General features: G+C 39.9%; 1 protein-coding gene across 4 annotated transcripts in view; it reads right to left on the bottom strand.

Annotated features, from left to right (window-relative positions):
- Positions 1-16,820, bottom strand: part of CDK6 (cyclin dependent kinase 6) — a 239,358-nt gene that overhangs the window by 63,871 nt on the left and 158,667 nt on the right. For all 4 annotated transcript variants that reach the window (XM_059396854.1, XM_059396855.1, XM_059396857.1 and 1 more), the window contains exon 5: positions 10,140-10,249. In XM_059396854.1, the coding sequence (XP_059252837.1) occupies positions 10,140-10,249 (110 nt within the window). The remainder of the gene's footprint in view (positions 1-10,139; positions 10,250-16,820) is intronic.

The raw sequence follows: 16,820 nt of genomic DNA, 5'->3' as shown, positions 1-16,820 counted from the left end.
AGGACCCAGAGGAGAGGACAGGAACCCAGATGGCAAGTATTGAAAAGCTTGTGGGCTCCTGTTGCCCTTACTTCTGCCTATGAGTGGAGCTTTATTTTTAATGGTGAAACACTAGTGAAACGATGAGCCCTAAGATGCAGTGAGTGCCCCTGAGGAGCGAGCAGAGGACACAAGTCCGTCAGAAGGTCCCGAGTGCTTCAGCACAGGCTAGGGGATAGGGAAATGGTAAGCTGAACAATGCAGCGAAGCCAGTCAGGACCCCCAATCTGCTATTTCCTCCTCCGTGAAAAGCATTTCCATCAACAACAGTTCTTCTTACTCTGGAGTAGTTTAAGAAAGTGGCTATGCTTACACAAAAGCTCTATGTTTCAAAAAACAAAACAACAGGGGCGCCTGGGTGGCTCAGTGGTTTAAGCCTCTGCCTTCTGCTCAGGTCGTGATCTCAGGGTCCTGGTATCGAGCCCCGTGTCGGGCTCTCTGCTCAGCGGGGAGCCTGCTTCCCCGCCCCCCTCTGCCTGCCTCTCTGCCTACTTGTGATCTCTGTCTGTTTATCAAATAAATAAATAAAAAAATCTTAAAAAAAAACAACAACAACACAAAACAAAACCAAAATCACTAGTTCTCTATGTGACAGGTGAGGTAATGAAGACAGGGGAGACAGAAGGGAGAGAGGATGGCAAAAAGGAGCCAGGAGGCTTTGGCAGAACAGTGCCCTCAGCACCAGGTGGCCAAGAAAATCCCAGTTCTCTTCTCAAGGGAATAGAACATTGACAGAAAAGGGCCTGAAGGAGACTTCGAGGAAAAGTTCAGTGAAGTGGGGCCACCTGTGGCTCAGAACAGGGATTCCAAAGGACAGAGTGGAAAGGACTAACAGAAGTTGGGGGAGCCAGAGAGGGGGAAGGAGGTTGCTCAGAATAGGGATAAGACCATGGGGAGAAGTCACAGACCAGTAACTGTCAGTAAAAGGGAAGCGATGACTTAGGTAGCTGGAGGGAAGAACTGGCAGAACTGGCAGGAAGGGTCCTATTAAGATAAAATCTAGTTTGCAGAGAAGACCACAAAACAGGCAGCCCCAGGGTGCTAGACTGGAGTGGCCCTGGGTTGGGATGCTGGAGTCCCGCAGAGCTGTCCTGACAGGCAAGGGCCATGCCTGACCCTGGCTTCTCAGTACACATCACAAAAACAAATGCATTTTTCAAATTCGTGTTAAAGTAAGATATGTATTAAGAATAAGAAAGAGAGGGGCGCCTGGGTGGCTCAGTGGGTTAAAGCCTCTGCCTTAGGCTCAGGTGATGATCCCAGGGTCCTGGGATTGAGCACCACATTGGCTCTCAGCTCAGCGGTGAGCCTGCTTCCCCATCTCTGTGCCTACTTGTGATCTCTCTCTCTCTCTCAAATAAATAAATAAAATCTTAAAAAAAAAAACAAAAATAATAAGAGAAATAATGGTACAACTGGGTGGCACAGTTGGTTAAGCATATGCCTTCTGTTGGGGTCAGGATCTCAGGGTCCTAGGGATCAACTCCCACATGGGGCTCCTTGCTTGGTGGGGAGCCTGCTTCTTCCTCTACCTGTGGCTCCCCTTGCTTCTCTCTCTCTCTCTGACAAATAAATAAATAAATAAAATCTTTTAAAATATCAAAAAAAAGAAAGGATAAGAGAAATCAACATCGATTACCTTAAAAAGCACTCATTCATTCTCAGAACTACCCTCATGCATTATTCAACCAAGATCAGTTCTTTTCCTTAGTACCATCCTGGGTATTTCCTTACATAAGAAAATGCTTCTGTAAAGCTATTCCTATTTGCTTGGTTCTTTTTTTTTTTTTTTTTTTTTTAAGATTTTATTTATTTTTTTGACAGAGATCAGAAGTAGTCAGGGAGGCAGACAGAAAGAGAGAGAGGAGGAAGCAGGCTCCCTGTGAAGCATAGAGCCTGATGCAGGGCTCATCCCAGGACCCTGAGATCATGACCTGAGCTGAAGGCAGAGGCTTTAACCCACTGAGCCACCCAAGAGCCCCTGGTTGGTTCTTTAAAGGAAAAAAAAAAAAAAGGCCTACGAAAGCAACCAAGAAGAGGTAAGAAATCTCAAGGCCCAGCGAAGTGCCCTGGTTTCCATACACGTGTTCTGACCTAACCTGTGGTGACGGGTTTCCACTCACAGGCTAGAGCTTGGGTGCCTTGGTGTTCAGGTTACTCTATTAAAGACCTCATTTTACTGATGTCATTTTAGAGAGCACTCAAAGAAGGGGAAACACCAACAGAATAACCAATGGGAAAATTGGCAAGACACTCAGTGAATGACATTTTAAAGACACTCAGTGAATGACATTTTAAAGACATTTGTTCACAGACCATTCAGCCACAAAGGATGGTTTCACTGTCAGTTTCTCAGCTACTGGGTGTTTAATTCATAGAAATCAATGACAACAAGTCGAGAGAGGCCACCATACATGGGATAATATAACCATGAAGCCTTGTTTGTTTCCTTCCAACAGTGACCGTATTTATTATATTGTTCCTGGCGGCATTTGGCATTTCTTAGCTAGGGATCAGTAGAGCAGGCAACTCAGAACTTCTAAGAATTACTATCTGCTTACCACAATCTCCATATTCAAAGAACTAGTTTGAGAATTAGTTTTTTTTTTTCCAAAGAATTAGCATGTTTTAATGTTTAAACGTGCATTTTCTTTTTATGAGTTTGCTATAACCTGGAAAACCCCATCATTTTCAAACCACTAACAAGAAGTCCGAGCAGGAGCACAAGATAGCCTGGATAGCTAACAACTGTGAACTTAATTTGCTATGAAGTTAAAACCAATCTATCCTACCCATCCCTCATCCCTCTATCACTCTCTCCTATCCCACTGCATGTCATCCTTAACCTGACTAGTGTTTTTTGGTATTAAAATGTAACTCAATGTGGAGTTCAGACGGGCCACCTACAGACAAAGAGCTAATGGACGAAGATAAAAGGCTTCGACTCTTTATTCAATTCATAGCTGCTGCACCAAGTCTTTGGTGGCAATCACTAAACCCAGATCATAGAGACAGAGAGTATTCAAACTCCCTGGCAACCCTTAATATCACAGAACATCATTCAACCTTTCTAATATAGGAAAAACTGGAAATCAAAACTATTAAGCATATGGTTTGCTTCTTGACCTTTCTAAAATGTCACGGCTGCCACACTGCAATAATGCAGAAAACACTGCAGATAAAAATATGACCTAGCAGGTAAAACAGCAGCAAGAGCAGAAACATGACAGAGGGGGGAAAAACGTCAAAGCATACAGAGTCAGGCAAACCTGAGTTCAAATTTGGCTCTGGTATTTAAGAGCCGTGTGCCCATGGTCAAGTTATCTACTCTCCTTGCTGAAGACTTTCGTTCGTTATCTGGAAACTCTGGAGGATAGTCCTCAGAACGTGGGTTTACTGAGGTAACACACGTGAAGGGCCTGGCCCTGGGTCTGTCATATGACAGACAAGTGTTACCTCCCTTTGTTTCTTATTTTTCTCCCCAGGTTATAGAGAATGGTGAGCCTTAACTAATGCAGAAATGACCATTCCTTAACGATTTTACATAAACAACTAGGATGTGACCTCTAAGGAAGGTTAATACTGACTTCTGGCCTTCCACTGAAAAACCTCTTTCCCTCTCCGGAAACAATATTCTCCTTATACCTATTCACAGAACCCTTTGCTTCTTCACAGGACTTACCCTGGCTGAGGTTAATCAACTAAATTGTGCATGCAATGCCTCTCTTCCCCACTAGGATTTAATTTTTCTCTCTAAAATGGGTCTTGCATATAGTGGCCACGCAGTAAGTTATTTGTAGACTAAATGAAACACCTGTTACAAGGTTTCCAGCATGTGACATTTACCACTGGTAGTATGTGAGAAAGATGATTTTAGGGCTTGAACATGGACTAAGTTTCTCAAGAATTTTAATGGTTATATATTTATTTGTGTGTACTAGACAAATAACTGGCTCATCAAATCTGTGATTTTATATATTTTTGCTTTGGATGAGAATAAAAAATAGTAAACTGTCTAGAAAATATAAAAAGGAACCAAATGGGGCTGAAGAATACAATAACCAAAATGAAAAATACATTAGAGGGAATCAATAGCAGGATTTGAGGGTACAGAAGAATCAATCAGTGATAGCGTCAAGGTAAGTGGAAATTACCCAACTGGAATAGCAAAAAGAAAAAGGAGTGAAAAAAATCAAGATAGTTTAAGGGGCCTTTGGGGCACCATTAAGTATACTAACATTCATATTATGGGGCTCCTAAAAAGAGAAAAGAGACAGAAAAGGACAAAAAACCCATTTGAAAAAAATAATGGCTAAAAACTTCCCTAACCTGATGAAGGAAAAGACATCCAACTCCAGGAAGCACACAGAGAGCCCCAAATAAAAGGAACTCAAAGAGATCCACACCAAGACACATTATATTCAATGTGTCAACAGTTAAAAAGAGAATCTTAAAAGCAACAAGAGAGAAACAACTTATGGGAACCCCCATAAGACCATGAGCTGATTTTTCAGCAGAAACTTTATAGGCCAGAAGAGAGTGGCAGAATATATTGAGAGTGCTAAAAGGGAAATATTTGCAACCAAGACTATTCTACCCAGCAAGATTATTATTCAGTATAGAAGGAGAGATAGAGTTTTGCAGATAAGCAAAAGCTAAAAGAGTTTATCAACACCAAATTGGCCTTACAAGCAATGTTAAAGAGATTTCTTTAAGCGCGAAACAAAATGGCTAAGTAGTAAAATCATCTAGAGTTATAAATAATCAGGCAAGGAATACAAAAAATAATATGTAGAATATAATGTCAAAAACATAAAACATGGATTTTTAATCCCTGCTTTTAGAATGTGCTTGAACTTCAGCAACTGTCAACTTAAAATAGACTCCTATAATATATAGGACAGGATCTTGTATATGAATCTCATGGTAACCACAAACCAAATAGCTCTGATAGATACGCAAAACATAAGGAGAAAGAAATATAAACATAACATTAAGGAAAGTCACCAAGTCACAAGGGAAGAGAACAAAAGAAGGAACCAGAACTATAAAAACAACCAGAAAACAATCAACAAAATGGCAATAAGTACATATCTATCGACAATTTACTTTAAAAGTAAATGGACTAAATGCTCCAATCAAAAGACACAGAGTGGTTGAATGGATAAAAAAACCAAGACCTATCTATATGTTGCCTACAAGAGACTCACTTCAGATCTAAAGACATGCACATACTGAAAATAAAGGGATGGAAAAAGATATTCCATGCAAGTGGAAATGAAAAGAAAGCTAAAGTAGCAATACTCACATCACACAAAACGGATTTTAAAATAAAGACTGTAGGGGCACCTGGGTAGCTCAGTCAGTTAAGTGTCTGCCTTCTTTGGCTCAGGTCATAATCTCTGATCTTGGGATGGAGCCCTGCATCAGGCTCCCTGTTCCATGGGAAGCCTGCTTCTCTCCTACCTCTGCCCCTCCCCCTGCTTCTGCCCATCCCAATAAATAAATTAAAAATAAATAAATAAAATCTTTTTTAAAAAGCAAAGTTTAATAAGAAACAAAAACATTATATATTCATAAAGGATCAATCCAACAAGATAAATATCTACACACCCAACATGGGGCTTCTAAACATATAAAGCAAATATTAGCAAAAATAAAGGGAGAAACTGACAGTAATATAGTAACAGCAGGGGACTTTAACACTCCACTTACGCCAATGGATAGATCATTTAGACAGAAATATCAGTAAGGAAACACTGGCCTAAATGACCCATTAGACCAGATGAACTTCACAGATATTTATAGGATATAACATCCCAAGGCAGCAGAGTATACATTCTTTTCAAGTCCACATGGAACATTTTCCAGGATAGATCACACGTTAAGCCACAAACCAAGTCTTTTTATAAATTTAAGGATTAAAAGCATATAAAAACATCTTTCAAATCCCAATGGTATGAAACTATAAATCAATCATAAGAAGAAAACTGGAAGAAACACAAACACATGGAAGCTAAACAAGCTACCTAACAACCCACAGGTCAATGAAAAAAATCGAAGAGGAAATCAAAATATGCCTTGAGAAATGAAAGGTAAACACAATAGTCCAAAATCTAAAAGACACAGCAAAAGCCAAAATTTTAGAATGAGACAGGTCTACCACAAGAAGCAAGCATCCACCCTCACCCCTAAAAGAACAGAAAAAGAATAGTCTAAAGTTAGTGGAAGGAAAATAATAATAAAGATGAGAGCAGAAATAAATGAAATACAGCCAAATCTAAGGTATCGTGGGTTTGTTTCTAGACCACTCTAATAGAGTGAGTATCAATAAAGTGAATCAAATGAATATTTTTGGTTTCCTAGGGCATATAAAAATCATGTTTTTACATACGCTGTTGTCCATTAAGTGTGTAATAGCATTATGTCTTAAAAAAATCCAATGTATATACCTTAATTAAAAATACTTTATTGCTAAAAAATGATGGCCATCGTGTTTAATGAGTTATAATCACTGGTCATAGATCACCATAACAAACATAATAATGAACAAGTCTGAAATATTGCAAGGATTACCAAAGTGTGACAGACACACGAAGTCATAAGCAAATACTGTTGGAAAAATGTTGTGGACAGACTTGCCTGAGTCAGGATTGCCACAAAGCATTTGTAAAAAAAAAATGCAGTATCTGCAAAGCACAATCAAATGAGGTATGGCTGTAGTTAGTAATATATAACAAGTTTGAATGGTGACAAATAGTAGCTAGATTTAACGTGGTGATTGATTTGTAATACACATGAATGTTCAATCACTAGATTGTACACCTGAAACTAACATATTATTGTATGTCAATTATACTTCAATTTAAAAAAGTAAATTGTGTAGGGTAAACAATTATGTAAGTATAGTTATTTTAAGAATATGGCAAAAACCATGAAGGTATTAAGAAAGATGACAACATGTGGGAAAACTGCCATTGTAACAGGTGGGAACCCAGAGTGGACACATGCCACGATTCTCTGATTTAGGGTTATAGCCTAAGGTAATGAGGAAGACTGCTTTCAGAATCTCTGGCTCGCAAATTCTCCGCAGGACAATGTAATAGGCGTGTCAGCGCTGACCCAGGAGTCAAGCTAGAGTTAGATCAAGCTGGCGGTTGGACCCCCAAAACTCATCTGGCATGAGTAAGAAGCATGCACATTCAGATATCTTGGTGTAATTATAAGAAATACCAAACATGAAGAGAGCAGGAACAAGGGTCAGATCCCATGGCCAGATTCAAGGTCAAAACCAAACCAGCAGGAACTACCTAGGAGAGAAAGCACCTAGCCCAGGAACTATGTGTGGTAGGTCTGGATTCACTCTCCTTCAGCCATAAAGGCATATGGGCCTGGATTCTGATACTGCTTCCACCTTCAGGCAGTTAATTCTCAATTTAGTACCTCTACACAAGGTTCCAAGAGAGAGGATAGCTTTCTTTTGTGCACATCTAAAGAGCCAATGGGTCTCCACCAACCATCTCCCTTTCTAAGCAAACTGAAGCCAGCTGTTGCTGCCATCATGAAAGGAGCCTTTCTCTGAGCCTCCAACCTTAGGTTCCCCCTTCGGGTGCTGGGTGAAGGGAAGGGTATCCCTGTCATCCTGGATTGGAACAGAGAATGAATTTTCCCATAGAAAAAAATGTCATCCGGAGACAATAGGTTTTGATGGATTAGCACAAATAACATTTCATATATATTCCAGGTTATATAGAATTCTGCAAGCTAGATGGAGCCACTTCAGTGGGAAAATGTTTCAATGCTATAAAATGAAAACTCAGGTTGTAATTGTTCTGTAAGTACTGACCAGCTATACTTAGAAATACCGCAAATTCCTTACTAGTGAATGCTTAATACTATATATCTTAAATTTTACTTTTAACATCTTTCAGGAAAATACTGGTTGTTTCATCAAGAGTGGCTGTGCTCAAGTCTTATCCTACTGAAAAATAACGGACCACTCTCCTCCCATTACAAAAGGGCTCAATCGTTGTTTTTGAAGACACTTCTAGACATATAAAGGTAATTCTTTTATTTTTTTCATATAAAGGTAATTCTAATAGACATTTCTCTCATCAGTTCTCAGCTAAATGAACTTATTTATGGGATGAACTAGAATGAATCTCCTCTGACTTCCACCCTGCTTATTTCCTGTTCTGACCATAATCCTTAATTTTTTTTAAAAGGTTTTATTTATTTACTTATTTGAGAGAGCACACACAGGTACATGCCCTTGAGCAGGCAGGTGGGGGGGGAGCAGAGGGAGAGGGATAAGCAGACTCCCAGCCAAGGGGGGAGCCGGGCACAGAGCTTAAAGTCATCACCTGAGTCCAAATAAGAGTTGGATGCTCAACTGACCGAGCCGCCCAGGCACTCCTGACCATAATCCTGTAAGCTCATGTTTTCTACACTTGTCTGATGAAAAGAATTACATGACGTGCTTTTTTAAAAACAAGAATGCCTGGCCCCATCCCAGTAATGAATCAGAATCTCTAAAGAAGAGGTCTGGAGTTGCACATTCAAAGTCTGCTCATCCCTGGTGATCCTGTCATCCAACCCAGTGGTTCTTGCCCTGGAGGGTGAATTAGCATCACCTTAAGGGCTTGTTCAAACACAGGTTGCTGAGCTCCAGCCCAAGAAGTTCTGATCAGGTGGGTGGGCTGGGGGAGGTAGGAATTTGATTTCTACCAAGGTCCTTAGGGATGCTCTAAAACACTTATTCAACCTGTTTGGCAAACACTAAAGCTGAAATCAACATTACTTTTTCCTTCCCTGCTTGGTACAGAAACAACACTGAATTAAAATGCACAAGCTTCATTTGGGGCAATGCCCCTGCTCCTTTTTAGCTGCTTGATGTTGGACAAATAAATCTGTCCCTGCACCTCTGTAATCTTTCATGGTGAGGCATAAAAAGTAACAGAAGCGAAGAGGTTTGGTACTGTACTTGGCACAGAGTAGGCCAGCATCAAACATCTATGTACTCTGATTTCTTGGGCATGATCCCCTCCTGTGAGCTGCATTTATGAAAATGCTGAGTTCTAAAAATAAGTCCCAAAATTTATGACATGCACCAAACTTCATTTGGTTAAAACAAAGCACAGGTTCTTTTCCTTGGGAGCTACCATGTAACTAACATTTTGAATGTAACAGGTACAACAGGAATATACTCAGCTTTCCAGCTCACATTTCCCGTGGAAACAAAAATAGAAAACAAGGAGCTAATAGATTACAATTAGGTTCTCTGCTTCATTTCTGATTTGCTGAATTTAGTACCCATGTATGGATTATTTTCCGGGCAGATCTTTATTATATTGTTTTGCCTATTTCTTGTGACCTGAAAATAAAACAAATGAATCACAGCTCTCAGAGTCAGAGGTTCCTGGAGGTCCTCTAACCTATGAATGCCACTGAGACACCTCCCATGTGTGGTAGTCCAGTTTCTTCTTGGAACACCCAATGAGAACCCCTATCTTCTCTTCAGATAACTGTCCAATGTTAGATTTTTCCTAGGTCTGAGCAAAAAACTTTACTTCTATCATTTCCCTATCCCTGGTCCCGGTTTTGCTCTGTCGTGCCTAAATATGTCTAATCTCTCCTCATTCCAACAGCACTTTCAGTATTCTGAAGTAGTGCTAACATCTTCCTCGCCTTGTCCTTTTCATCCTGAACATTCTGTGTAAGCCACTATTCTCACCATCAAAATTTCCATATACGTAATAGCCCCGGTCCTTCTCCTGTGGACAAGGTCCACCTTGAGGATATTTCTAGATCCTATCATCAGCAACAAAAATAAGTTGTAGGAACAATGGCATGTTTCTTTCCAAACAGAGTTTCCAAGAGCTGGAAGCTAGAGTCCTACAAAACTACACTGTTCAGGACTGAGAAAGCGTTTCCAGGACAGGCTTGGACGTGGCAGCCCAAAGCAGGGGGATCGGAATATCTGTGTATCTGTATATATCATGACCTTACTTGCAAAAGAAATGCTATGCTGACACTTAAATTATCGAAGACCCAAAAAGTCTTTCCAAGGAAGACAGAATAAAACGAAAGGCATTTCTTACTTTCTACGAAACATTTCTGCAAATATGCAGCCAACACTCCAGAGGTCCACGGGGGTGGCGTAGCTGGACTGAAGCAGGACTTCTGGAGCTCTGTACCACAGCGTGACGACCTGCAAAGGCAAATGGATTGGAGTGTTACTGAGGGAGACGGCTGGTTGCTTCAACTTCTCATCTCAGCGGGTTTAATGCCAGCTCAGCAAGGTGCCTGGCATCATATGGGGACACTGAGATAGAAGCAGTAAGTAATTCAGATTCATTGCTGACAGGCCAGGAAATGACGTCATCCCCACAACCTGGGTTCCCAGCTCAGACGCTGTTTCTTAAGAGGATGGTTAAACAACTGAGTTTTAGGAAGCAAAGCAAAGACTTAAAAAAAAAAACAACAAAACCCACGGATCTTAACACTGTTATTTTTTTTCTGAAGAGGCTTAAAAAAAACAATACATGGAGAACAGGTGTCAGCAAGGATTCCAGCTCAGTTCCTACGTCAGCATTATTGGGAAATCAGAAGAGGATTCCAGTGATTGCTGGGTGTTGACCTTGAAGTATGAAGAGCACCCAGGACAAGTCAAAACTACTCTTATCATGAGACTGTGGGGAATCAAAATAAAGCCCCCTTCAATGCCACTCTTTTCAGAAAACAAATTAAGAAACCAAGAACTTGAGAATGTGTAACTCAACTGTCTACACCAATGTGTAAAAAAGTCATCCAGAGGATAGGATTCCTCAATAGGAAGAATCTCACTTAATACAAGAGTAGTGTCCATGCTGTGGCTCTATCTGCAAGGCTGAGAGGTCTCAAGGCAGAACGCCTATAAAAGGTTCAAGTGCTTCTCTTTTGGGGGGCACAGAGATTCTACAGATGGCTGAAATAAAGGAATATTCTTTGCTGTCACACAAGGAATTCAATACATAAATCTACTATATAAGCATTTTATATTATTCAGATTCCCTTTATCCTTACTTACTATTTGGTCTAATTGCACTTTTGTGGACATCTATCAAAATTTCCTACAATTCTCCTTTATGTATTTTGACGCTGTAGTACTTGGTGCATTCAGATCGCAGTTGCAATTCTCCAGAACATGATTGCCATCTGTTTCCTTCCTTCCTTACAGACACACGCTACCCCTCCCAGCAAGAGACAGAGGCTGGGGCGCCTTGGGGGCTCAGCTGGGGTAAGAGCTAGGTTCTTGGTTTTGGCCAGATCATAATCTCATGGTTATGAGACTGAACCCCAAGTTGGGCTCTGTGCTCAGCGTGGAGTCTGCTTCAGATTCCCTCTCCCTCCCCCTCCCCCCTCTCTCAAATAAATAAATTTTAAAAATCGTGTTAAAAAAAAAAAAGAAGAGAGAGAATTTAAGTCACCTTCTGTTGAAAATGAGTTGGTCTTAGTGAGTTGGTTGTCTAAACTAACAGAATTTTTCTGAGACCACCAAAACTAGGTCAGCAGAAGCCTAGTAGTCTGGGTTGTCTTCTTTAAGATTTTATTTTTAAGTACTCTCTACATACAATGTGGGGCTTGAACTCACAACCCCGAGACCAAGAGCCGCACGCGCCACTGACTGAGCCAGCCAGGTGCCCCATAGTCTTGCTTTTGAAATGCTTCCTCTGGAATCCAAATATCATGTGGTGAGAAGCCCACAAAGATGGTCCAGAGGACAGCCCCAGCTAATTCTCAGCTGAAAGCCAGGCAAGTGAGCCATCTTGGACATTCAAGTTGGACTGATCCCCCACACGACTGTGGTCCGCCCGCCCCTGCCAATGTCACAAGGAGCAGAAGGGCCCAGCTGAGTCCAGTCAACTCATAGGATTATAAATGGCAATAAAGTGATTGCTGTTTTAAGTTTGGGTGAGATTATATAGCAATATCTAACTGAAAGAAGATTCTTGACTGGTTCCTCCTCTTCATCTCATTTAATAGGTTTTGTTTTGAATTCACACGGTCAAATTTTGTGTAATGGATATCTATCTGGTTGACATCTAATAGAGGAATGGTGGTGATGTAACAGAAATGTAAAAAAAAGAAGCAAACAAAACCCAAATAACTGAACAGTTTCACTCAGTTATCACTGGTTCCAATATATCATTCCAAAAGCATATCCCGCAGTATCTCCATAACCCTTCCAGCCTTGTTACATACTAGACCACAGCACTGGATGTCCACTCTGACTCTGCATCAGAATCATCCACTGGGATTGTAGAAAAATATGTGTCTAGGGGCACTTGGGTGGATCAGTCGGTTAAGCAACTGACTCTTGATTTTGGCTCAGGTAATGATCTCAGGGTCACGGGATCGAGCCCCGCACTGGGCTCCCCGCTCAATAGGGGGCCTACTTGAGATTCTCTCCCTCTCCCTGCTCTTGCTTTCCTCTCTCTAAAATAAATCAATCAATCTAGAAAGAAAAAAAGAAAGAACGAACAGACGAACATGTGTCTTGGCCTTATCTCTCCCTCACTGAATTAGATCTCCATGATGGGGGGCCTGGAGTTCTTCCTTTACTTTTTTATTTCTTTTCTCTCTCTCTTTTCTTTTTTTTAAACAAAGTTCTTCAGGTAACACTAACCCTTGGCTAGGTCTGAACACCACTCAATGATATAAATAAACCCTCCAGCTCCTGCCTCCATGCTTTGGTTGGCACTGTTCTCATCAGATGAGAAGCTCTTCCTTCTCCTCTCCACATTTGGAAATTCTACTTATCCTACAAAGCCTAGCTCTGATGCTATCACCTCCCTGAACTCACTGACATCTGAAAATCATATCCTGTAACACAGTTCATAATATGGATCGTTCCAGGCTGCATGGACCCAATTTTATCCAAGGCTACGTCTGTAAATACCCAATACAATATCGCTCACATAACAATTGGGTTTTAGCAAACACCAAATTGACAATTTTAAGGCAATCACTGCTAGAAGATAACCAGACAAAATTCAGTTATCAGTCATCCCCCAGAAAGAAGGTACTTACTACATTCGCTAAAAAGAGCATCCAGTTCTGGGCTCTAATTTTTACTTCCTTATTATTTCTCTATGCTTTGTCGAACTCTGGAAGAGAACTGAATTTTTGTTTTCCTTCTCCCAGAATCTCAGTATTTCTAAGGGTTTCTGCCCTATATACATTGGCCTTATTTGGGTAAATAAAACTTAAGACAGCAAAAATATTATTAAGGTATAATAATTTAGATGATGATGGACATAAGATATAAATACACAAATCCTATGTAAGTCGGTTATGAAATATAATGTAAAAAGGTTACCATTCACAAAATATTGAACGATTTAAAAAAGCAAAATCTATATAAATAAAATGACATACTATTGTTGAAAAATTTAAAAACTAAATAAATGAGACAGACTATGACTAAGATGGGAAAAACATAAAGATAATTGTCATTCCTATATTAACAAAGTTTAAGACAATGCAATGATTTGGGGGGAGGAATTTAACTTCTGACAATATGGGGCTTCTGGCAGAATAATGCTTTAAGAAGAGCCAAAAATAGTTTGAGAAGTAAGGATGAAGAGACTCTGCTCTGTTACCAAAACACACTCTAAGGTACAGATAGCAAAATAGTAGGTGCCAGCAGGTTAAACAGAAAGTACAGAAAGAGAATGATCTATTTATGGGATTTAACATTCTTCTAGGCGCTGAATGTCATCTTGATGAGAGAAAAAATGTACGTCAGGCCCAGACAACTGGCCTTCTATTGGGAAGAAAGTAAGTTTGAGCCTTACTTTATACCATGTATAAAGAGACAATGTATATTCATAAATAATCTACGTGTACAAAGCAGAGCTAGAAAAAATGTATTACAGGAAAACAGAAGAGAACCTTGGGATACGGAAGCCTTTTTCAGCAGGAAGGGAAATCTAGAAGCTTGAGATGAGAAGATTAACGGATCCCACTAGTTCAGACTGCAATTCTCTTTGGCAAACACTATAAAACAAAGACAAAGACAAATAACAACCTGGGATGAAACACCTAAAACAAATTACATAAATAAAACAACAGAAAAACGGATGAAGAGTATAACGGTAGTTGACCAAAACAAAGCACACTATCAAAGATACGTCACCTCATTAAAAGAAAGCAAGGAGAATAAAGGCAGAAAGTCATCAGAATAAAGGGCTATCCTTTTTGTCTGATGAGCAAAAGTGAACAGAACAACACCATTCCCGGCTGGCCATGGTATGGGGAAACTGTTCCCAACCACAAACCGGCTCAACTTCTTTAGAGGACAGCTTGATGGTATTCACAAGATGAATAGCACCGATGTCACCGAACCAGAGTTCCACTTGCAGGAATGTATCTTAAATATTCAGTCAAGTTTTTATCAACAGATTATGTGTGGGTGTAATACAATAATCGTATCTGCATATAGGAATGTGGGCCAGGGCTCTCTATGTGGACATGAAGCTTTCAATGAACGGTTGCCACAAAAACATGGCAAAGCAGGAGGTGAAACGTGGAAAGGAAAAGGGGCGGGAGGATGATTTCAGGGCACAAGATCAGGCAGTTGCTGTCAGTAAGCACATTTTATAGCTGAGAACACTGAATTTCAGAGGGGCTGAGTCATTTGGCCAGAAACACTGAGCTGAGATGTGGAGGAGCTGGGATTCTCACCAGGACTGTCTGCTTTCAACTCAGTACTCAGCATCCAACACATTTCATTTCAGGATTCCAAACATCCACAAATCAACAGGCAAGCATGCAGGTTGTACGCAGATAACCGAGAGGAAAATATTTTAAATTTACATAGAGATATTTTACCAGGAACTTCAAAAGACTTGACAGTTACAGATCTCAAAATTCAGTTATCCTTTGGGGTTAAATGATTTCCTTTAAAAAGGCTTAAGAAAAAGGTTTCAAAATATAGTTCTGAAGAACACCAGTGCTCTGATGGTAAGACATCTATTTGTCAAATTCCCATTTAATAATTTCAATTAAAAAATATTTAAAAAGTTCTTTGGTAATCCTAAGATTTTTGGTTGGTCTATGTGTAAATCATTTTAACAGTGGGAGGAATCAGATTTATTAATTAGGTGTGTGCTTATACTCTATTTGAACTATTAGCATTTGACTACAGAGACACTTTTTGGTTTAATTTTTGTGGAATTCAACATGCTTGAATTCCAAAAGAAAGTATGAACTGTGTAAGACTTACATTTCTATTTAATTCTCAAAAAAAAAAAAACAACAACCAAAACCCAACAATGTTTAATGTTTGTTATTTAAAAATAACAAATTACACTTTTTCCAATAGATACAAATCTAATAGTTGTTCCCTAGTTTATGCAATATTATCTCGTATGTCAGCTGCGTCCCCAGTTTTAATTTGCTAATTTATGTGGCTGTTCCACATTCTCTGATTTAGAGTCCTTCAGTCCTCACTTTACATGACCATAATTTTAAAAATATCTCAAATGATGATAATTTCTACAATTTCATGGGATTTAAGATATGTAAATTCCAAGTTTTTGAGAATAAATTGTAACAATTTTTCCTGACAGTAAAATAAAAATTCTATTTGCTTTGGAATTATTACACTTCTGTGCCTCTATAATTTTCTTATGGAAGACTGCCTAACTTAAAATCAGTTTGTCACACGTAAGCAGATTTATTAATTTTTTTACTCCAAAGCTTTTTAAGGAATGGACAAAACTGAAAAAAATATTTCAAGGTCTTAGTGCATGAAGTAAGGAAAGTTCTCAACAATGTAATCAATGCTGCCTGAAAGTTCTCTGTGTTTAATAATTCTATATATTCTTAAAAATAAAATATCACTGGGAGCTTGAATTTAAAAACATGTAGAGAGAATCCGTGAATGCAATGTATGAAGATCAACATTTAGAAATCTATCACAAAGGTAGCCTCTTTGATACATGATAACAATGCAGTTGTCTACTAAGCAAAGACAATAGGAACTCTGGACAGAGTTTAGTGGTTGGAGCCAGCTGGAACCAAAGCAAATATGATGTTTAGTACAATCACTACATGTATTAACAGCCTCTAGAGGTGCTGAATGGATCTGGCAACAGGACGGGGAGCGGAAGATGGGGGGAGGGGGACTTCAAGGATATTTACCCAAGTGGATGTATCTGTTTAAACTGCTTTGATCTCTATTCACCGTTTTTTTAAGCCAGTCCAATAACAGTGTGAGATCAAGTAGAGCCAAAGCCAACTCTGACTCAAAATATGTAAGAGTAAACCACTCTCACTTAATATTAGGTTCAACAGTCTTTTATTCATTTTTTTTTCACCAAGATCCTGAAAATATCTGTAGATGTTATCTGAAGCATCCTCACCATACAGCTGGTACATGAAGAGTAGAAAAGCACATAATGAACACTGTGCGGGTCGTCTTTCCTTTGCCACTCTGGATGGTGTCTGCCCTGGGGGGTGGGGGTGGATCTCTTCCCACCCATGTGCCTCCTGCTTCTTACTGGGTTTGGCCAATAGGAAGCCTAAGCAGGAGTTCAGGCAGAGGGAGAAGGGGGAGGCAGAGTTTCCCTGGTTTCCTCATTGTCTAGAGTTGGCTGTACCGCCATTGCGTACCGCCATTGCGAAGTCTCTGTCCATCCTGGGCACTACCTGATTCCAGGAACTGCTCCCCCTCTTTCCTGTCAAGCTTGGGAATGGTAAAAGCTTGGCTGCAATGAGACCCAAATTCCAGGACC

The sequence above is a fragment of the Mustela nigripes genome, chromosome 4 (genome assembly GCF_022355385.1).
Source record: "Mustela nigripes isolate SB6536 chromosome 4, MUSNIG.SB6536, whole genome shotgun sequence".
In the NCBI taxonomy this organism is placed as follows: domain Eukaryota; kingdom Metazoa; phylum Chordata; class Mammalia; order Carnivora; family Mustelidae; genus Mustela; species Mustela nigripes.
The sequence above is the reverse complement of the archived record's forward strand: the minus strand, read 5'-3'. Positions and strand labels throughout refer to the sequence as shown.